The sequence below is a fragment of the Panthera onca genome, chromosome F1 (genome assembly GCF_046562875.1).
Source record: "Panthera onca isolate mPanOnc1 chromosome F1, mPanOnc1 haplotype 2, whole genome shotgun sequence".
NCBI classification, from domain to species: Eukaryota; Metazoa; Chordata; class Mammalia; order Carnivora; family Felidae; genus Panthera; species Panthera onca.
Window position 1 is genome coordinate 66,343,499 of NC_138355.1, and position 19,824 is coordinate 66,363,322.

Genomic DNA, 19,824 nt, shown 5'->3' on the forward strand with positions numbered 1-19,824 from the left:
CTCACATGCTCTCTCCCAGACAGGACTGAAAACATAATTCACAGGACCCACTAAAAACCAGAAATGCAGATCCCCTTGTTCAAAAATCGTTAAGAATCTCAAGACAGCAATGGCAGAGCATCAAACCAAACCCAAGGCTCCTCTGAGCCCAGGGTCTTGTGTGACTGCATAGGTCACATGCCCATGAAGCCAGCTCTGGTGCAAGGGTCCTCAAATCAACCCTAACTACTACCTCTAATGTGTTAGGGGCCACTCTGATTTGATTCTCAGCCCTCCCTAGTTAGGAAGCGTGGACCTCGTTAGCTCTTTGCATACACTCTTCGTTAGACCCTGGTCTCTTTTTAAGAACTTTCACTTTGGGAGCCTTGTGCCACCGTTACGCCCACCCTTTTACCGTCGTCATACTGCACGTGAAAAAGCGTGCTCTGTCTCTCCCTCTCCCTTCCCAGTTTGTCCAAGATCCACGTTCAGGGGCGGCTTACAGATCTAGCCTGAAGCTAGCTAGTAGGGAAGATCTCCACGGGTCTGATGAGAAGCAGCTTCCAGCGAGTTGTGAGGGTCCCCACCCCCACCAGCGTCCTGCCCCATGTGCCAGCAACCTGCACCCTGGGCATGCTGGGAAAACCTCCCACCCAGGCCTTTGCCCTGGGTCCAGAGTCTGTGCCCTATCTAGGTAGTCGCTGGGAACCACTGGAGGCCACCCACAACAGAAGTGCCTTGTTTTCCAGGCGTGGAGGGCCATACTCCCTAACTCCAAACCCTGGCAGCGTGGAAGTTTGGGGAGAGGTGTCCCACACCAGATGCTGAGCCCTGCAGGTGACTGCCCAAGAGTAGCAGGTAGGACATCTTTGGGGGGAGGCAGAGTCTAAAAGCAATAAAGTACAGGGGCGCCTGGGTTGGGGGCGGGGGGCTCAGTCGGCCGACTTCAGCTCAGGTCACGATCTCCCGGTTTGTGAGTTCGAGCCCCGCGTCGGGCTCTGTGCCGACAGCTCAGAGCCTGGAGCCCGCTTCGGATTCTGGGTCTCCGTCTCTCTCTGCCCCCTCCCCCACTTGTGCTCTGTCTCTCTCTGTCTCTCAAAAATACGTAAATGTAAAATAAATACATAAAAGCAATAAAGTACAGATAATGCAGAGGGTCAGATCCAGGGCGGGTTCGGGAAGGGGGTCTCTAAGAGGGGGAGAAGGGGGTCAAGGGTACCAGGAGCTGACCGCTGACCCTTCCCACATTCAGGGGCCCGTGACGGCCACTCCAACATCTGAAGCCATGGCCGGTGGGGAAGACGAGCCGAGGAACTGTGCGGTGTGCGGGGACCGAGCCACAGGCTACCACTTCCATGCCCTGACTTGTGAGGGCTGCAAGGGTTTCTTCAGGTGAGAGCCCCCCTCCCCGTAGAAACAACCTCCCAAACCGCCCGCCGGGCAGCCTTTAAGCCCCGGCACGTGCGCGAGCTTGTCCAGCTACAACCCCCCTGCATCCCAGAGCCCGACTACCCCGTGGCCAGCATGTTCTATCTTGCCAACCTCAACACTGAGCCAACAGGTGATACGATAACAGAGGGAAGGCCGAGGGTTTGTGCTATGGACACAACCCCTTAGTCGAGAGTGCTGATCCCGTGCCCTACGGAGATGCTTGCTTTGTACCCTACCCCCCCCCCCCCCAGGGACCCTTGGGCACAGCTCGGATTAGCCTACGTCACCGCCGATCCTTTTAGACCACGTCATCTCAGACCCTCACGTCGCCACCCGTTCGCTGCCATCCCCTCCCGCCCTCCCAAACGTCTCTGTCTCCCACAGACGAACCGTCACCAGAAGCACTGGTCTCACCTGCCCCTTTGCTGGACGCTGTGAGGTCAACAAGATCCAGAGACGTCACTGCCCAGCCTGCAGGTTGCAGAAGTGCCTGGATGCTGGCATGAAGAAGGACAGTGAGTTGGCCCCTCCCAACACGAGCATCCATGGACCAGGTCTCTCGGCCTTGCCCTTGGTCCCACAGCGTGTACGTCACACAAGAAGAGTAGGAACAAGTCCAACGATGTTACTATTCCGCCCAAAACCCCAGCGGCTCCTCGTCCGCCTTACGGTCCGTGACCCCACGATCCTCTCCCTCCTACTCTTTCCGCCTGGCACAGCCCATCACGGCCACACTCCAGCCACGCAGTGCGGCTGTCAAACACACCCCTCGGGACCCGTGTGATGGCATTTGCCGTCCCCTCCACCAGGAATCTGCTTGCCCCAGATGTTCACGTGGCTTGACCTTTCTCTTCTGTGTTTCACATATAGTGCCTGTCACTCAGTAGGTACTTGATAACCGTTAATCACTTGCTGTCATTTCTCCGCGCCAGGTACCCAGGCTATGCTCCCCACAGATAGTCTCCCCGGGGCTCGCAGAAGTCAATGTGCCCCGGGTTCGCTCAGCTACAAAGCTACACCATCTGTATTTAATCTCTTCTGTCTGACTCCCAAGGCCTTGCTTTTTCCATGACATCACACGACTTTTCCATACGGAGCAGTGGAAAGAAAGGAACCCGTGGAAGTTAAAAACAAACAAACAAAAAATTCAAGCTCCGTCACTTAAGTGTTTGTGACCTTGGACCTGTCACTGGGGTGTCAGCCCGCTCATGTCTCTGAAAAACACGGATAATAACACCCGCCCTGTCTACCCAGAGGGTTACTGCATCCAGGGAGATTTAACCTCAGAACCCTTGAAATGAGAGCGCTATATGGAAACATACGGTGACGTTTTAGGCATCCAGGGCCCTCCCTCGTCAGTGTTGGCCCAGGAGCCAAACATCTCCCTTCACGACGACCCCCTTACCCTCCACCCTTCCTTTCTCCGCCGCGGTGCCCTCTTTTCTGCCGCAGGGCCCGGCAGGACGGACAAGTGGCCAGGAATCCCCTGCGGCCCGGAGCCTTCGAGGATTTCAGCCAAGCCCTCCCGCCCCACATCCTTCACCCTGCTGGGTACCAGAGGGGTCCCGGACGTGGGGCTGGCAGAGACAGGTGCTCTGGGCTGGTCTCAGTGGGTCTGTCACCTGTGTTCCCCGGACACAGTGATCCTGTCGGCAGAGGCCTTGGCGCTGCGGCGAGCAAAGCAGGCCCAGCGGCGCGCGCAGCGAGCACCCAGCCAGCTGAGCGACAAGCAGAAAGAGCTGGTCCGGACTCTCCTGGGGGCCCACACCCGCCACGTGGGCACCATGTTTGACCAGTTTGTGCAGTTCAGGGTGAGCCTTGACAGGCTTCGGGCCGGAAGGTGACCAAAAGGGTGCCCAAGGGGGGCTGACCCGAGGGAGGGGGCTGTGTTCCAGGCACCGATACGGAGGACGAGGCTTCTCCAGAACCCCCAGTGTAGACAGACGCCTCAGCCCAGCGCCCTTCCAAGCCAGGGCTGGAGCGGCCTAAAGAGAGCCTCCCACTGAGGCTCTGATCTCTGCAGCCTCCCGCTCATCTGTTCGTCCGCCACCAGCATTTGCCCGGCTCGGTCCCTGTACCGCCTCTGCTGACGCACTTCGCAGAGATCAACACCTTCATGGTGCAGCAAATCATCAAGTTCACCAAGGATCTGCCCCTCTTCCGGTACGTGACCTCCCCTTACCCTTCAGGAAGAAAACACTCCAGGAAGTCATAATCCCCAGACGCACGCCAAAGGAAAAAAAAAAAAAAAAAAAAAGTCACCGACCCCCCCCTGCCCATCACCCACCCTGCATCCTGTCTGAGCACCAGGTCGTGAATCCCCAGCTTTGTTTTTAAGTATCTCCCTCAGAACCAGGGGGGCTCCTCTCCCTGTCTGAAGTTCAGGGTGGAGCCTGAGGTGCTCTCGTCCCCTGCTCCCCACAGGTCCCTGCCCATGGAGGACCAGATCTCCCTTCTCAAGGGAGCGGCTGTAGAGATCTGCCACATCGCCCTCAACACCACCTTCTGCCTCCAAACACAAAACTTCCTCTGTGGGCCACTCCACTACACGATAGAGGACGGAGCCCACGGTGAGACGGTGCTAGAACCGCAGAGGGCACGTGCCCTTCGAGGTATGGTGTGCGGCCAGGTGACCCGAAGGATCCTAAGCCTGGCGTCTCCCACAGTGGGCTTCCAGGAACAGTTTTTAGAGCTGCTCTTTCGCTTCCACGGGACCCTGAGACGACTCCAGCTCCAGGAGCCCGAGTATGTGCTCATGGCCGCCGTGGCCCTCTTCTCTCCCGGTGAGCGTCCCCAAAGCCCAGAGGGGCGCCTCCGCCTCTGCCCCCACTCCCAGCCCCGTGAACCCACCCACGACCCGGGCTCTGTCTTCAAACCCAGCCTGGGCCCGTTCCGCACGGCAGGACCGCGCCCGACCCCACCCGTCCTTCCCCGCCACCCCCACCTCCTTCCAGACAGGCCTGGGGTTACCCGGAGGGAAGAGATTGATCATCTGCAAGAGGTGACGGCACTGACCCTGCAGAGCTACATCGAAGGCCAGCAGCCAAGGCCTGGGAGTCGGTACGGGGGACCCCGGGGGGGCTGGAGGCTACGCCAGGGCACGAAGGCGAGGGAAACGCTGAGCTCAGGGGGAATGCTTTTACTGTCCCTTCCTGTGGGAAACCGGGTCCCTCGGGGGCTCGAGTCCTTCCCTCGTGCCTCATCTAGTTCTGGCATCCAAAGTGCTCCTACGGGCGTTTCACCTGATTTTTTCCAGATTTTTTTTTTTTTTTTTTATTCGGTAGAGATGCAAAGTAGGAGCTGGCAGGCTCTGTATAACAGCATTCCTGAGATTGATGACATCCAGTGTCTCACCCGTCCCCTCTCCAGGCTCAAGCAGCCGGCCAGGTCTCTCGTTCGCTCTCTTTCCTTGGCCCTTCCCCTCCTCTCCGTTGGGCCCATTAATGTTTCATTCATTCCCCCTTGAAGTCAGGGTCGTTCAGTTTCATGGCCCAGGCCGGTCCCCTGGCCCAAAAGTCCGTGATCTATTCAGGCCCTGAGGCACACTCCCCTTGTTCTCGGCTGTTCCTCAATGAGCCGGTTTGGCCAGGAGAGGGATGCTTTACACCATAGGACGCACCCACCTTCTAGAACCTGCTCTAGGAGACCCGATGCACAGACTCCACACAGGTGACGTCCTGGCCACATCTGGGGCTTTCTTCACACTTGGCCCTCAGACCTCTGGGTTCAAGAAATACGGCATGGTGAGAGAGGAAAGTGTCAGAGGACCCCCTCGGGGACCTTTTGGAATTCTGGATAAATTCGTCCTACCAGAGCGTGATTTTCTCTAGGGGTCAGACCTAGCTTCGCCGAGGGACAGTTCAGGGGCTCAGGACGTCAGGGCAAGACTCTCAGCTACCTCGTTCTCCTCCTCTTTCCCTGGTGACCCCACCGCTTCCTCCAAAGGTTTCTGTATGCGAAGCTGCTGGGCCTGTTGGCCGAGCTCCGGAGCATTAACAACGCCTTTGGCTACCAAATCCGGCACATCGGGGGGCTGGCCGCCATGATGCCACTGCTCCAGGAGATCTGCAGCTGAGGCCCCAGCCCATGTGGACACACGGGACTGGGGAAGGGGGAAATACTGGGGCCAGAGGTTGGGAGCGGTAGAAAGGGAGCCCAGTGGTTGCAATGAAAGACCAAAGCGATAACTGCCTCTTCATGCAGTCTTGGGGGCCGTGGGGGAGGACCACGGGGACAGAGTTGTTCTCCGGAAGCACAGAAAATGAGGAAGGAGGGAGCCTCGGGGCGAAGAGGTAAAGAAGCGCCTTCCGGGAAGTGAGGGGGGGGCCCACTTTCCCAGGGCAAAGATTTAGCCCTTCGGCCCTCGGGAGACTCTGGGATGGAAAACAGGACGGGGAGCTGATCCCATGCAGACTTTTCTGCTCTGAAGAGGAAGACGCTGGGAGCTTTGATCGACAGGGAGATGTAGAAGGTGGGGGGGGGGAGTGAGGGGAGAGAAGTCAGCCAGACAGACCCCCTAATCCTTCTCCCTCGGTCCAGAGCCACAAGAGCACGGGAAGAGGACGCCACGGGGGTGGGGGGGGGGGGGGGTGGCAGAGGTCGGAGTCTCACGCCAGCCCCTCGGCAGCCGCCCCTGCGGCAGCCCCAGTTCTGAGGAGGGCACGGCCCTGTCCGCCACTCTGCTCCTGGGACCTAGAGGTCACCCAGCAGGGTGGGCTCTGGAGAGGGGCCTAGTCTCTGGCCCTCGGGCACCTGACTCGGAGGCTCCAGCTTCAGCGGGTGCTGGCTCTGGGACAACCTCAGCCCACAGTGATGCTGAACCCACAATGGAACCTGTTCCGCCAGTGGTTGAGGAAGGCTCCGAGGGCTAGGGTGACAGGCAAGGGGGGCATCTTCTTCTCCAGCACGGCACCCACACACCAGTTACTGTCCACCAAGCCTGTGGGGGAACAGAATGTAGACCGGGTTAGGTATTTATTTTTTTAATTTTTCTTAACGTTTATTTATCTGGTGGGGGGGCGGGGCGAGAGAGAGAGGGAGACACGGAATCCGAAGCGGGCTCCAGACCCTGAGCTGACAGCACAGAGCCCGACGCGGGGCTCGAACTCAAGAACCCCGAGATCATGACCTGAGCCGAAGTCGGACGCCTGACCGACTGAGCACCCCCCCTCAGGTGCCCCTGGACTGGGTTATTTAACAGGCTTGCAGAAAGGGGTCAGAAGTAAGGCGGACCTTCCCTCCCTCGGTCCCCCCAAGCCCTCGGCACCTGCGAATGCCGTCCGAATGACCCTCACCTCTAAACACCATGTTGGCCTGGGGCAGAGTCAGGTGGTAACCAAAGGAGAAGGTTGTGTCTTGTAGCCTCGTGTTTGCCTCAAACTCCACCCCGACCTGAACCTGAGAAGCAGGGCAAGGGTGGGAGAAGGATCTGTCTCAGTGAGGCCTCGAGGAGCCCTGACGGGGGACCCACGGGATGAAGGCAGGCGGGGGGAAACGTCTGTGCCGTGTGGGTAGGAAGAACAGTAGGCCAGCGGGGCCCGTGGCCGTCTGGAGGGGTCAGAGTTCACGACTGACTTGCGGGGGCGGAAGATGGCGTCGGTAATCTCACCTGTTCGTTGGCCCTGTGGTAATAACTTGCATGGGCCCCACCTGATCCCACATTCAACGTGGCCACCCAGTGCAGGGCTGTCGAAACCAAAGGGGAGGAGACGAGGGGCGTTACTGTAGCAGGACACGGGCCAGGAGCCCTCGCCAAGGCCGGCGTTGCCCCTCCCCATCGCTGCTCCCCCCTCACCCCATACCCGAGTACTTCCCAGCCAGGGTCAAGATGGCCCCCTCTTCGCCTGGCCGCCGGTGATAAACTAACTCTCCTCCCAGCACCAGCCGATGGGTGAGGCTCTGCAGGAAGTGAGCGACCATGATCACTGCGGGGTAGTGGAGACACATGGCATCGGTCACAGGGACAACGTCCGGGCCTGCTCCGCCGCCCCGGCCCACCCAAGAACTTTCCAGTCCCCGATCTGCACAGACGACGACGACGACGACGACGAGGCCTAGCCAACGTTAGCAAGTGATCGGCCAAGATCAAAAGAACCCTGTGCCAATTCCTCACCCGACTCCCCAATCAGGTCAGGATTCCCCAGGGTCAGAGTAGCCGTGTAGTCATCTCCTCGATACTCGCCATCGAACTGCCACGTCAGGAACTTGGCCTGCTGCGTCTGCAGCGGGGAGAAAAAGGAGTGAAGCCTTCCTCCTCCTTCGCGGTCACGGGGGCCTCCGCGCCTCTCGCTGGAGCCCCCAGAGCAGGACACCCGTGGAGGAGGACAGGCTTCAGCGGCTAGAGGCGGGGACCATGGGTCACCTGGAAGACAGCCTTGGCTCGGAGCCGCTCTGCCAGGAGGAGCAGGACCTGGGCGTTGAGGCTGCCGCTGCTGTCCATATCCCCTACCACAGTGGGGAACACCTGTTGGAGAGGGTCCCCGGTAAGACCCGGCTGGTGGGGGGCACCACTCCGCCTCCATCCAACTCGCTAGGATTTCTTTAACAGTACCCAGCGCCCCCTGGTGGAGCCACAGAGGTAGACTTCTCGCGCCACCTTTCCCCACTCTCTCCCCTTCAGAGGAAACACGGAGAAGCAGGCGCCCTGGACGCTCTTCCCCATAACACACACATTTCCTCCTCCTCTAGGCCCGGGTCCCGGCTGGGCTTTCAGGGAGATGACCCGGGCGTGAGGAGTCCTCACCTCGGTGGGGCTAAGTTGCCAGTCCCCCGCGTAGGCCGCGTGGAGGTGATAGCCTGGCAAGCCCAGAGCACTCATATGCACGGTGTGAGCCACCTGAGGAAAGAGAAGTCACTGGAGGAAAGCGTTCCTGCCGATTTCAACCCCCTCCCCCCCAGCTGCTCCCCAGCCAGATGGCCTTTTAAGAATCCCAAAGATTCAACATAGCCAACACCAGACAAAAAGCAACAAGTCCCACAGGCAAGGGAAGCAGGGAGAGCCCCACATCCTCCCTCATTTGTCCCATAGAGCCTGCTTAAGGCTTGAGTACAAAAGGCAAGGAGGAGAGGACCCAGGGATAGGCGGGGAGGGATAGTGAGGAGGGCCAGAGAAGTGGGAGCACCTGGAAATGGCTGCTCAGAACCTTGTTGACAACGAGCTTCACTCCCTCCATCTGTGCTGGGAACACATCTGAAGGGGGTGGAGGGGAGGGGAAGGGGAGCAATAAGCACAGACAAGGCACCCCTACCCCCAGAGGTAAGTGTCCCCTTCCAATCCCATAGAAAGCACTTGGGAGGATCTGACCTCCTTTCGAGTCCTATCACGAAATGCTCCACTCCATTCAGGCATGGGATCCTCCCAGGGGCTGGATGCCCCGGCTGTGATCTCCCTTTCCTGCTCCCATCACTGGACACCCAGCATTCAGGACCCTCCCCTGCTCTGCCCCTTCAACTTGAGACACCCACATGCCAAGTTCTCACCTTTGCATAGCCGGTGCAGCTCATCGAAGCTCCCAGGGTTGGGCAGAGGTTCCTCTCGCCGGGGGCTCCGGCGGGGCAAAGCCCCCATCGGTGCCAGGCCCAGCGTGTTCCCCATTTCAGTCCAGAGGACAGGGGAGGGGCCGGGGTTAGCCTGAGAAAGGACGCTATTGCTCCCTCTACCCCCCACGGGCCCCACCCCCCATCATCCGACTCCCCACTCCCAGAAACTTCCACATGGTCCGACGCTACACCTGGAACAGGAAGAGTGGGGAGAGGGCGCCGGTGGGGAGATTGAACCCCAGACACCCCCACACTCCCGTCCCATCTTCGATCCTTCACCCCCACCTGTCACCCCCTCCCCTCCCCCATTCTCTAACCCTAGCTCCCACACAGACCTCACCCAGCTTCCCAGTCTTTCTGCTCTCCATTCCTAGGCCCCAAGGCGAGGCTTGCAACGAAGCAGTAGCTCTTACCGTCTCAGACCATCCTGCTGCCCCCTTTCCCCCGGCACACCCCGGTCATCTTGATGGGGGCAGCCATCTTGAGTGATGGCAGAACTGCGGCTTCACGCTGCATTCCCAGCGTGGTCATCCACGCCATCTTGGAATCGGGCAAAAAAAAGACATCAAAGATCCGACCGACCCTCCCTTGATTGGGCCCCGCCCAATCGATAAAAAAAAAAAAAAAAAAAAGCTGCCTCCCTCTCCCCGCGGCCAATGGGAGAGGAGGAAGCGAAGGAGTGACAGACGCAGGTCCAGGGAGCTCCAACCCAGGCACTGCAGAGGCGGGCGGGACTTGATTGGTAGCTCCTTAGACTTACTCAAGTGGATGGCCTTAGATCGCCCGGCGTCTACAAGGTCGGGGGGAGAAAAGCCGTGAGCGCACAAGACACTAGAGGGAGCATCTTGGAACTTGGGCCACTTTCACCCTACGGCCTGGAGACCCGTTTTGTGAAGGGCGGCGGACGGAATGATTGTGAGAACTTCATTCGGACCCTGGTTCCTATGGCTCCTGGGTGCCCCCACCTCGAACCCCTAGGGACTCCTGACAGCCCTCCCCAGTACAGCACAGTACACAGTGCACCTCCAGATGAGTACTGCTCGCGAGTACTGCTCTCCCTGGAACATGGCCCCACACCTGGAGGTCTACACCTCCCCAAGTTCACCTTCTAGTTCTCTTGGCGGAAGGGAAATGGGTGGGAGTTGCGGTGAAAGGAGCAGGGGCTGCAGCCTTCCTACTAACGAAACCATTTCCTGAGTTAGGCGTCCGACTGGGGCTCAGGTCATGATCCCACGGTCGGTGAGTTGGAGCCCCCGCGTCGGGCTCTGTGCTGATGTCTCGGAGCCTGGAGCCTGCTTCCGATTCTGTGTCTCCCTCTCTCTCCGCCCCTCCCCCGCTCACGCTCTGTCTCTGTCTCTCTCTCTCAAAAAACAAATAACACATTTTTAAAAATTAAAAAAAAAACCCTATTCCCTAAAACAGCTGCCCCTATGGGTTAATCCCCCCCTCCCCCCCCCCCCCACCGTGGCCCAGGTGTTGTTGGCAGATAAAATCTGTTGGTCCCCAAATGAACTCCACTCCACAGCCAGGGACAGTCCATGGAGGGCTCTTCAAGTACTAGGCATTCCCCAGAGGAATAATTGAAGATGGAGTAAGAATTTGGGGCCCCCCGGTCACTTCCCCCACTTGCCCTCACCTCTCCGACCCCTTCTCTCCTCCCTCACAATCAGAGCTGGCACGGGGGGCTGGGGCCTTGGTCAGAGGGATGCCGTGGCCCCTGCTGACTCACATTGGCTGACCACCACTGGAGAATGGCCAGGGAACTTCGACCTTTATCCTTGGTAGAGGACTCTCGTTCACTTCCTTTCTTGCCAGGGCCCGCCATTTGGGAAGGAGAAGGCAGAGGCTACTTTCTGAATTTGTTTTATTGGGGGTGGGGTGTCCTCATGTATCAGCAGTCGGGAGGGTCATTCTGGGCTCTCGTGTTTTCTCCCCCGTCTTGTCACACATTAACTGAACACTGGAGAGAGGCGATCATACCTGCCCTTTGGCCCGTCCCAGGACTCTCCTAATCCTCGTTCCCCTCACCCCATCCCCTGATTTCTACTCCTTTCTCCTTTCTTCTGTTCCCAATTCCGGTCTGCCAAGTCAAGGGGATGATTCCGCGGAGAGAAAATCTACCCACGATGGGACAAAGTTACCAACGGCTGCTGCTGCGGGCTTCATATGTCAGGGCTTCCCAGGGGAGACTAGGAACCCTTCCTGCAGCATTCATTTTTTAAACACATTTTTGATTTTTGAGAGAGACACAGCACGAGGGAGGGAGGGCCAGGGAGAGAGGGAGACGCAGAATCCTAAGCAGGCTCCAGGCTGAGCTGAGCTGTCAGGCTGAGCTGTCAGCACAGAGCCCGACGCGGGGGTGGGCGTCGGGACCACAAGCCGCGAGATCATGACCCGAGCCAGAGTCAGACGCCCAACCAACTGAGCCACCCAGGGGCCCCCCTGCGGTATTCAGATCCGAGGACTGCCAGCCCCAGACCCCAAAAGAGTGAATGTTGAATAAGCCTGGAGTGTATCCCCTTGGACTCCACTAAGGCCTGCCTCCCCATGCCCCGCCCCCCCCCCACCATGAGTCCCCCACGTGCTTATCCTCTCCTCCCCCATATCTCTGACTTGTTTACTCCAACATGGCCCCTGCCCCATCGGGTCCTTCCACAGTCCTTATCACCTGACGGGGGGCGTGGGGAAGCAGCAGTATATATAGCCCCTGTCTCCCCAGTCAGCAGGCACAGACAACGAGGACACACGCACTGACCCGGTAGGCGAAGGGAGCAAGGGGTGTGGTCGGGATCCAAAGGCCAGGTTTTAATTGTGGGAAGGGAGGGAACCCGGTCGGAGTGGGTACTTAAGTAGCCATCTCCGGGGAGGGGCTGAAACTGAATGAAGCTCGTTCCGCTTCAGCCCCTCCCCTACCCCCACTTGTTTCCAGGCCACCTTCCCCACTGTCACCACCATGAAGCTGCTGGCAATGACTGTGCTACTCCTCACCATCTGTAGCCTTGAAGGTGGGTGTGGTACAGAGAGGGGTCCCGAAGAAGGAGAAGGTGCTGGGGGTCGTAGCTACCCATCTGGCTGTACTCCTATGCCCCGCTCTAGCCACCAGAGAGCTCAAAAGATAGATCGTCCCCCCTCTAAAGCTCCTGGAGCTGGGTACCTGTTTGGGGAGGGGCCTGAGAGCTCATTGATGGGTATCCAGCTAAGAAGGTATGTGCGCGTGCGTGTGTTTCCGTGCGTGCAGGGGCTTTGGTGAGGAGACAGGCAGAGGAGCTGAGTCTACAGAGACTGGTCTCTCAGTACTTCCAGACGGTGACTGACTACGGCAAGGACCTGGTGGAGAAGGCCAAGGGCCCAGAGCTTCAGGCCCAGGCAAAGTAAGTTTCAGTGAAAAAGGTTCAGGGGACACCTGGCCGACTCAGGAGAGCATGCAAGTCTTGGTCCCTGGATTGTGAGTTCAGGCCCCACATTGGGTGTAGAGATTGCTTAAAAATAAAATCTTTAAAAAAAAGAAAGAAAGAAAAGAAAAGAAAAGAAAAGAAAAGAAAAGAAAAAAGAAAGAAAAAAGGCGGGGGAGGGGGTGGTGGTGGTCAGGAACCAGGGAGCTATAGAGAGAAAGAAGGGAAGATCAAAGGTTGCACAGAAGACTGAGCTCAAGGGTGGGGGTTAGGGAGGATTAATTTTTTGTTTTGTTTTGTTTACTGTTTGTTTATTTTTGAGAGAGAGACAGAGTGCGAGCAGGGGAGGAGCAGAGAGAGAGGGAGACACGGAATCCGAAGCAGGCTCCAGGCTGTGACCTGTCAGCACAGAGTCCAACGTGGGGCTCAAACTCACGACCTGTGAAATCATGACCCGAGCCAAAGTCAGATGCTTGACCAACTGAGCCACCCAGGCGCCCCAGGGAGGATGGGGTTTAAGTGGGACGGAAAGATTCCTTCACCACCTCATAGGTCCCATCGACCTCTTGGACAGGCTTTGAATTTCAATCTCTAGGGTCTGTTCCTCTGCCCAGGGGAGGGCTTGTGGTCATGACAGGATGGACCAGGCACTAAAGTCTGGGGAGCTGGGTCTCATCTCCCACCACCCACAAGGCCCCTGGTCTCTCACACTGACCTCTAATCCTCTGAATACACAGGGCTTACTTCGAGAAGACCCAGGAGCAGTTAACACCCCTGGTCAAGAAGGCTGGAACTGACCTGATTAACTTCCTGAACAACTTCATGGACCTCAAAACACAGCCTGCCACCCAGTGAGGTGTCCAGACCACTGTCCTCCACCCCCAGCTGAGCCCTGGAACTCCCACTGGTCAGGCCTAGAGCCCTCTCCCAACCCGCCCCTTATTTTCTACAATAAATATTGAAGGAGTCAGGTGTGAGCCTGGTGCTTTGGGAGACCGGGAGGAGTCAGGGAATCGGTGAGGGGAGAACAGAGAGATGGGCTCCCACTGGGAGAGGGGTTCAGTGAGAGGAGAGGAGGGCTGAAGAGACAAAAGTGGGAGACAAAGGGGGGGGCGGGCGGGGTGGGGGGAGCTCTGTCTGGGATTCTTCTGCCCACAAGCCTGGGAACTGCTTTGCAGCAGACAGAAGAGCCTCTGCATTGCACAATCTCTCACCTAGACCCCCTGTCTGGGGAACAGCCCTTCCAAACCCCTCCCCCACTATAACCCGGGTGCCGTTCACAGAACTGGCCAGGTAGCCAGACCTGAAACTAGCAGACAGGATAGCCAGCTAAGGTCTCCTGGATTAAATCAAAATGGGGTGGAAATCAGGCTGGGCCGACGTGGGACACTCACACACCAGAACGCAGGGCAACGAAAAGTAGGCGTGTTCCAATAAAAGTTCGCTCCCACTTTGCATGTCAAACAGTTACCTTCCGGCCGGGGCTCATTTCTCGCATCTCCTCTGAGATCACGGTTTCCCCAGCCGCCCGCGCTGGCTCCACGTTCTTTGGCGGATCGATCAGCCTTTTCAGTCTGGCCTTCGAGGCCCTCACCACTCATGGTTATTTTCCTCCCTCTCTTTCCCAGTTTCTGGTTTTTTCTCACGGGGTAAGATGTGTGGGGACAAAGAAGTCTCAGTCTGTCACTTGCAGGATGACCTCGGACAGGTTAATTACCTTCAAAGAGCCTGAACCCCCTCCCCGCCCCCCCCCTCCCCCACCGGGTTACTGACCAGATCAAAATACTACAAGCAAGCTGGGAAACACTCTCAACAGGGTGAGTCGCCGCGTGGTGCACAGTCTTCCCCAACACGGGGAGTGCCAGGGTAGTCCTACTCTGACAGGGCTTCCGGGTCACAGGTAGGAGTGGCAGCATCTGGTGGGATTCAGATACCACAGGAAATCCTGCTCTCCTGGCACAGCCACAAGCAGGGCGGGGACTGACAAGGGTGAAGCCCCGGCCACCCACCTACGTGCTCGGAGGAGCTGCCCTCCCCCCATCTAGACCCAATTTGCTCCCCTTTGCTTCACCCTCCCGCACCCCCGGCCCGGCCCTCTGAGGTCCCTCTTTGCCCCAGACGCACCGAAAACCCACTGTTCCCGTGAAACCTTCCAAGGCTCTGTCACACCATTATCCTGCATGTTTGGTTTTGGCTTTTCAGCCACGCCACTGCCCACGTATGTGTGCGTTGCGGGTTGTCCCCATGCTGTTCCCTGAAGCCCACTCCGATCTGGGGGGAGGGGGGCGGCGGGGGGAGGGTTGGACAGTCCGGCTTCTCCACGACCCGACCTTGGTTCAGTTGCCAGACACGGAAAGCGGGTGCGGGCGTCGTTTCTTGGGTTCCAATGTTTCTAAATGGGCCCAGACTCCCAACACTTCACTCCCTGTTCGAGCTCCGTGCCAGAGAACCTGGGGCTGGGGGTCTCATTCCTGCCCACCCCCCGGCCCCGGCCCCGGCCCCGGCCCCAGCCGCCACAGTCAGCTTTTGTCCCTTTGACCAGGCAAGGGTCAGCCTGATGTCTGTTGGATTGTGAGCTCTGTAAGGTCAGGGGCTGTTTACTTAAAAATGGTATCTTCAGGGGCGCCTGGGTGGCTCAGTCGGTTAAGCGGCCGACTTCGGCCCAGGTCACGATCTTGCAGTACGTGAGTTCGAGCCCCGCGTCAGGCTCTGTGCTGACAGCTCAGAGCCTGGAGCCTGTTTCAGATTCTGTGTCTCCCTCTCTCTGACCCTCCCCCATTCATGCTCTGTCTCTCTCAGTCTCAAAAATAAATAAACATTAAAAAAAAAAAAAATGGTATCTTCAGAACCCAGCCTAGTGCCCAGTGGAGGCTGAATAAATACGTGGTAAATGAACGAATAGGGTCCAGTCTGTGGCGGCTTTATTGGTGGTCCTCTCTTGTCATTGTCGAGTGGGGGTTGGAGACGGGAAAAAAAAGGGGGAGGAAAGGAGGGGAGGCGAAAATATAAACGTTCATGACTAGCATCTGAGCACAGGTCTTCGAGGGGGAGGAAGAACCAGTGTGCACATTAACGGAGGGGGGGGGCAACAGGGGGGGGGCGGGCATAGCATCATTGCAGAGACGGGGTCAGGTGGCATTAACGGGAGGCATGTGTGACGCCGACCATGAGGGCTAGGAGGAGAACAGGCGCGGAAGGATGCGGCCAAGGGCATCTGTCCTAAAGTTACTGGGGTGGTTTCTCATGCTTCAGGGTCTCATAAGTCTCCTGGTTCCGGGTGCTCAGCCCCTGGGGTCAGAGGTAGGAGGATGGTCAGGGCTCCCACCCACCCCCATAGACCCCATGTCTTCCAACAGTCACACAAAATCCCACCCTCTTCTGCCGACTTCCCGGGGCTGGGGTGGAGGGAGACAGGGTCACTCACCGTGTAAATGCCATCTGATTTCTGCAGAGGGAAAAGGGGCAAAGGCATTAGAGACCCACCGCTCCTTCAGGGTCCCGCGGCAGCGTCGTCCCCTCCCGAGGAGGTGGCAGGCCCCTGGGGCGGGAGGGTCCTCGCAGCGACACTCCAGGGCAGGAACGCCACGTGCCCACATGGCCACCAACGCACATATACACACCACATCCAACCCGCCCGTGCTCATGGTCACTCTTCACGTGACCCTCCCTTGTCACCCGCCGAATATTCCACTCGTGACTTGGCTAGGGATGGGGTGTGGGGGCGGGGGCTCTGAAGCTCGTGCCGGTCCGCATCCAAGACTCACGCCCTCCCGGAGGCCACGGACCCCGAGGCCGAGAGGCCGTCAAACAGACCCCCACGCGTGGAAGGGTCCCTACCTCATAGCTGGCTATCGCCGCCTTCCGCACCTGGATCTGGAGTGGGGGAAAGGTAATCAGTAACGGCGGAGTTAGTGGCCCAACCCCGTCCCTCCGAACTTCGCGGGGAGCCCCTGTCATTCCCGCTCCTCAAAGCCCTGCTGCTCGGCCGGCCCTCCCATGCCTCTTCCAGCCCTCTCCCCCCTCCGAGCCTCCCCCAGCCTTACCTTGAGTCGGCAGTAGAGCAGGGTGAGGACAATACCATACAAGAACAGGATGGCATCCAAGATATAGCAGAGCTGAGGCTCTCCCAGGGCGGCTGAGGGGATAGAGGGGGCCCGAAGGGTGGGGGCATCAGGGAAGATCTGGCACCAGGGGACAGAAGGGAAAGGGCTCCGGCAGGTAGGACAGGGCCTGGCGGGGAGGCTCCGAGGAGAGAGACACTGGAGCTTCCTCTCTGGATCCTATTCCTCGGCTTACCCTCTTCTCCCTCGCACTAGGGCAGGGCTAGGACAGGACGCATGGCGGGTACCACCTCGATGGCGCCCTACAGGTAGGTGCTAAGAGCCGAGCCCCCTGGGTTCGCGCTGTCGGCTCCTCAGGCGCCACTGAGCACTTCACAGCCCTCAAGGGACTTATCTGAGTTCACTGGGCTGAGACCGAAACCTCAGCCCAGAGGGGCAGGGTGACGGACAGGCGGTGACAAATTTCACTGAAGAAACCACAGGAGTGTCTCTGCTGAGTCCTGTGACCTGTGGCTGAGGGCTGGACAGGAAGGATGTGAGCCGGGGAAGGGAGGGAAGGCAGCTATTGGTTATCCCTGAGCCCCAGCCTCATCACCCTCGGGCCCACAGCAAGACACGTCGAAGTGGAAAAACAGGTGTCTGCTCTCCTAGGCCTCACAGATCCTGATGGCTCTGCGCACGGCCGGGAGAGCGTCTCGGCCCAGCCTCGGCGGGATGACAGCAGGCTGGATTCCGCGTCCGGACACTTGCCCTGTTACTCACTCACCCTGGGCCGCGGAGAGAGGAAGTTTTGTGCAATCAAAAAAAAAAAAAAAAAAAAAATCAAACAGCGGGGTGCCCGGGTGGCTCAGTCACTTAAGCCTCCGACTCTTGATTTCGGCTCAGGTCACGGTCTCGCGGTTGGGGAGTTTGAGCCCTGCAAGGGGCTCCGTGCTGGTGGTGGGGAACCTGCTTGGGTTTTTTCTCTCTCTCAAAATAAATACAGAAACTTAAAACAAAAATCAAACAAGGATGGGGGGCGGGGGGCGCCTGGGTGGCTCGGTCGGTTAAGCGTCTGACTTCAGCTTGGGTCATGACCTCAAGGTTCGCGGGTTCGCACCCGGTGTCGGGGTGTGCTGACCGCTCGGAGCCTGGAGCCCGCTTCGGATTCTGTGTCTCCCTCTCTCTCTGCCCCTCCCTTGCTCATGCTCTGTGTGTCTCCCTCTCTCAAAAGTACATAATAAAAACTTAAAAGAAACAAATAGGGTCCGAGCACCAGCCCCCGTCTGCCCTCAGCCCCTATGTGAAGGGCTCGTGGGCACACGAGTGAGGTCAATGGAGTAATTTCTATGCCCTGACGCGCTTTCACGCAATACCGCGTAAATCTCAAAACTACCCCGTGGGGGGGGTGGGGGGGTGGGGGGGAGACATCGTGGTCGCCATTTTACAAATGAAGAAACTGAGGCTGGAGAGAGCTAAGTAACTCCTTGAGGGCCAGAGGATGAAGGGAGAGAGCTGGAGCTCAACTCCAGGCTCTCTGCTGTCAGAGCTCGTGCCCCTCCCTCTGCCTCAGTGCCCCTGCTCCGTTCTTGCCTCATGGCAGCATGCTGGCAGTCACGGAATCCCTCCCTCTCTCCGCTGCACAGGGGTGCTGCTGGACCCCCCCAATCTTTCAATGTCCCATCTCCCTGACGTTTCACTCAACCCCTCCTCCCCAAGCCTCAGCGGCAACCCTCTTCAAAAACCATACACACGGGCGGCCCAAAGCGAGCGAGGGGTGGCGGATCAAGAAACTGAGTGACCGGGGCGCCTGGGTGGCTCGGTCGGTTGAGTGTCCGACTTCGGCTCAGGTCAGGATCTCACAGTTTGTGAGTTCGAGCCCCGCGTCGGGTTCTGTGCTGACAGCTCAGAGCCTGGAGCCTGTTTCAGATTCTGTGTCTCCCTCTCTCTCTCTGCCCCTCCCTTGCTCACACTCTGTCTCTGTCTCTCAAAAATGAATAAACATTAAAGAAAGAAAGAAAAAGAGAGAGAAAGAAAGAGAAATAAAGAAAAAGAAAGAAAGAAAGAAAGAAAGAGAAAGAGAGAAAGAAAGAAAGAAAGAAAGAAAGAAAGAAAGAAAGAAAGAGAAAGAAAGAAAAAGAACGAAGGAATGAACACTGAGTGACCGGAAAGAAAGAAGGAAAGAAAGAAAGAAAGAAAGAAAGAAAGAAAAAGAAAGAAAGAAAGAGAAAGAAAGAAAGAAAGAGAAAGAAAGAACAAACGAACACTGAGTGACCGGAAACCTAGAGCTGCTGAGAACTCCCCACATCTGCCCCCATCTCTTGGCCAGTGCTCAGGCCTCCGGAGCCGGGCATCGAGTGCTGCCCACACTCATGGCGGCTGTTTGCAGAATGGTCTACGCCGGAGATGGCCCACGGAGGCAGAACACGGGTCTATTTTGGTTGTCCTTGCCTCACTCCCAAACCTAAGGACGGGCTCCCGCCTTCCTGAAGGGGCTCTGTCAGTATCGTTAACCAGCTAGAGATCACCTCCCGGCGGACCGGCCCAAAGACACCACACAGGAAATGCTGATCATGGGGAAGGGAGCTTCTCCCCAGACCGGCCCTACATCACACAACCATTCCCTGCCACACTGAAGCCTTGCCCGCTATCGATCCTAAATAAGTCCAGACCACAAGGGAGGGAACCAGGACTCTCGCACCCCGATGGGGACCAGACGGGACCAGCCTCAAGGTCTCGGTGTCCATCTGAGCCCCGCGCCCACCTGCCCGCCGCCAGCCCCCCTCTGCCCCTGCCTCGGCCCCCAGACGCGTGCCCTTGACTCCCAGCCCGGAGCCCGGCTCGCGGTCCCGCACCAAACCAGCTCACCTGCTTGTTCCACCGAAAGGAGGATGATCAAGAGCACAGCTGGAATCATCTTGGGCCGGAGCTGAAGGGCGGCGAGCCGGGGATCGGACGCGCTGCCAGCACTGTGCAGCTGTGCTCAGCGAGTGGCTCCCTGACCACAGAGTTCCCCCCTTCCTGCCCCGCCTTCCCCCAGCTTCGGCCCCTTCCCCTTCCTGCATTAGAGCCCGGGCGGCTCCCGGAAGGGCCGACGGAGGGAGCTCGATATGGGCTCTCACGCCTCAGGCCTTCAGTGACCAGGCCCCTGCCACCAGGGGAAAGGGGGACTCCCGCGCTTGAGAAAGACCGCGTCCACCCGCCGTCACCCCCGCCCTGTTCAGATACCTCTGGAATAAACCGTCCCTTCGAATTCCCTGAGAGCCCACCACAGCCCTTTCCCTTGCATGTGACGCTTGACCCAGGACTTGGGCAGAGGCAGAGGGGTTTACCAATTTGTGTAGGCAGCGAATTCTGGGCAGGGGGGAACCGAGAGGAAAAGAGGAAACGGGGAATGGAGAAGTGGGAAAGACAAGAGTCAGAGAAGGGGGTGGCGAGGAACA

The 19,824-nt window shown here is 58.3% G+C and overlaps 4 protein-coding genes and 1 long non-coding RNA gene across 14 annotated transcripts; 2 read left to right on the top strand and 3 right to left on the bottom strand.

Moving 5' to 3' along the window:
* The first annotated feature begins 627 nt into the window (after window positions 1-627).
* NR1I3 (nuclear receptor subfamily 1 group I member 3) lies at window positions 628-5,590 on the top strand. 6 transcript variants are annotated; one of them, XM_078441210.2, is made up of 9 exons: window positions 635-837; window positions 1,232-1,371; window positions 1,795-1,925; window positions 3,052-3,221; window positions 3,434-3,573; window positions 3,835-3,980; window positions 4,077-4,193; window positions 4,365-4,470; window positions 5,356-5,590. In XM_078441210.2, exons 2-9 carry the CDS (start codon window positions 1,265-1,267, stop codon window positions 5,483-5,485), a joined length of 1,047 nt encoding a protein of 348 aa, XP_078297336.2. In that variant the 5' UTR covers window positions 635-837; window positions 1,232-1,264; the 3' UTR covers window positions 5,486-5,590. The 6 variants fall into 6 exon arrangements, 4 of the variants coding, with proteins under 4 accessions (XP_078297334.2, XP_078297336.2, XP_078297335.2 ...); XR_014136453.1 differs by having other exon boundaries at window positions 641-837; window positions 4,369-4,470; window positions 5,356-5,469; XM_078441208.2 differs by having other exon boundaries at window positions 628-837; window positions 4,077-4,470.
* Window positions 4,534-9,737, bottom strand: TOMM40L (translocase of outer mitochondrial membrane 40 like). 5 transcript variants are annotated; one of them, XM_060644494.3, is made up of 11 exons: window positions 9,363-9,737; window positions 8,890-9,040; window positions 8,532-8,599; window positions 8,153-8,245; window positions 7,772-7,873; window positions 7,523-7,628; window positions 7,212-7,334; window positions 7,019-7,095; window positions 6,705-6,807; window positions 6,244-6,349; window positions 4,534-5,130 (listed from the first exon to the last, which is right to left on the bottom strand). In XM_060644494.3, exons 2-11 carry the CDS (start codon window positions 9,002-9,004, stop codon window positions 5,049-5,051), a joined length of 975 nt encoding a protein of 324 aa, XP_060500477.1. In that variant the 5' UTR covers window positions 9,005-9,040; window positions 9,363-9,737; the 3' UTR covers window positions 4,534-5,048. The 5 variants fall into 5 exon arrangements, with proteins under 5 accessions (XP_060500477.1, XP_060500476.1, XP_078297337.1 ...); XM_060644493.3 differs by having other exon boundaries at window positions 8,890-9,140; XM_078441211.2 differs by having other exon boundaries at window positions 8,890-9,737.
* Window positions 9,738-11,664: 1,927 nt separating this feature from the next.
* Window positions 11,665-13,311, top strand: APOA2 (apolipoprotein A2). The gene is made up of 4 exons (XM_060644499.3): window positions 11,665-11,707; window positions 11,879-11,954; window positions 12,188-12,320; window positions 13,079-13,311. The coding sequence occupies exons 2-4, from the start codon at window positions 11,903-11,905 to the stop codon at window positions 13,194-13,196; spliced, it is 303 nt and encodes a 100-aa protein (XP_060500482.1). The 5' UTR covers window positions 11,665-11,707; window positions 11,879-11,902; the 3' UTR covers window positions 13,197-13,311.
* Window positions 13,104-14,955, bottom strand: LOC144614921 (uncharacterized). Its single transcript, XR_013553242.2, has 2 exons — window positions 14,466-14,955; window positions 13,104-14,257 (listed from the first exon to the last, which is right to left on the bottom strand). It is a non-coding gene; the product is annotated as an uncharacterized LOC144614921 (long non-coding RNA).
* Window positions 14,956-15,245: 290 nt separating this feature from the next.
* On the bottom strand, window positions 15,246-19,415 carry FCER1G (Fc epsilon receptor Ig). Its single transcript, XM_060644501.3, has 5 exons — window positions 19,250-19,415; window positions 16,385-16,476; window positions 16,179-16,214; window positions 15,766-15,786; window positions 15,246-15,629 (listed from the first exon to the last, which is right to left on the bottom strand). The coding sequence occupies exons 1-5, from the start codon at window positions 19,296-19,298 to the stop codon at window positions 15,567-15,569; spliced, it is 261 nt and encodes an 86-aa protein (XP_060500484.1). The 5' UTR covers window positions 19,299-19,415; the 3' UTR covers window positions 15,246-15,566.
* Window positions 19,416-19,824: the final 409 nt, after the last annotated feature.

Coding starts and splice junctions, on each gene's coding strand:
- TOMM40L (XM_060644494.3), bottom strand. CDS start 9,004: ATGGGGAACACGCTGGGCCTGGCACCGATGGGGGCTTTGCCCCGCCGG. Junction 8,246..8,531: donor TTCTGAGCAGCCATTTCCAG/GTGCTCCCACTT, acceptor CTCTTTCCTCAG/GTGGCTCACACCGTGCATAT. Junction 6,350..6,704: donor GGCCAACATGGTGTTTAGAG/GTGAGGGTCATT, acceptor GTTCCCCCACAG/GCTTGGTGGACAGTAACTGG.
- APOA2 (XM_060644499.3), top strand. CDS start 11,903: ATGAAGCTGCTGGCAATGACTGTGCTACTCCTCACCATCTGTAGCCTT. Junction 11,955..12,187: donor CACCATCTGTAGCCTTGAAG/GTGGGTGTGGTA, acceptor CCGTGCGTGCAG/GGGCTTTGGTGAGGAGACAG. Junction 12,321..13,078: donor GAGCTTCAGGCCCAGGCAAA/GTAAGTTTCAGT, acceptor CTGAATACACAG/GGCTTACTTCGAGAAGACCC.
- FCER1G (XM_060644501.3), bottom strand. CDS start 19,298: ATGATTCCAGCTGTGCTCTTGATCATCCTCCTTTCGGTGGAACAAGCA. Junction 16,215..16,384: donor TGCTCTACTGCCGACTCAAG/GTAAGGCTGGGG, acceptor CCCCCACTCCAG/ATCCAGGTGCGGAAGGCGGC. Junction 15,630..15,765: donor AATCAGATGGCATTTACACG/GTGAGTGACCCT, acceptor CTCTGACCCCAG/GGGCTGAGCACCCGGAACCA.
- NR1I3 (XM_078441207.2), top strand. CDS start 2,721: ATGGAAACATACGGTGACGTTTTAGGCATCCAGGGCCCTCCCTCGTCA. Junction 2,962..3,051: donor CACATCCTTCACCCTGCTGG/GTACCAGAGGGG, acceptor CCCCGGACACAG/TGATCCTGTCGGCAGAGGCC. Junction 3,574..3,834: donor AAGGATCTGCCCCTCTTCCG/GTACGTGACCTC, acceptor TGCTCCCCACAG/GTCCCTGCCCATGGAGGACC.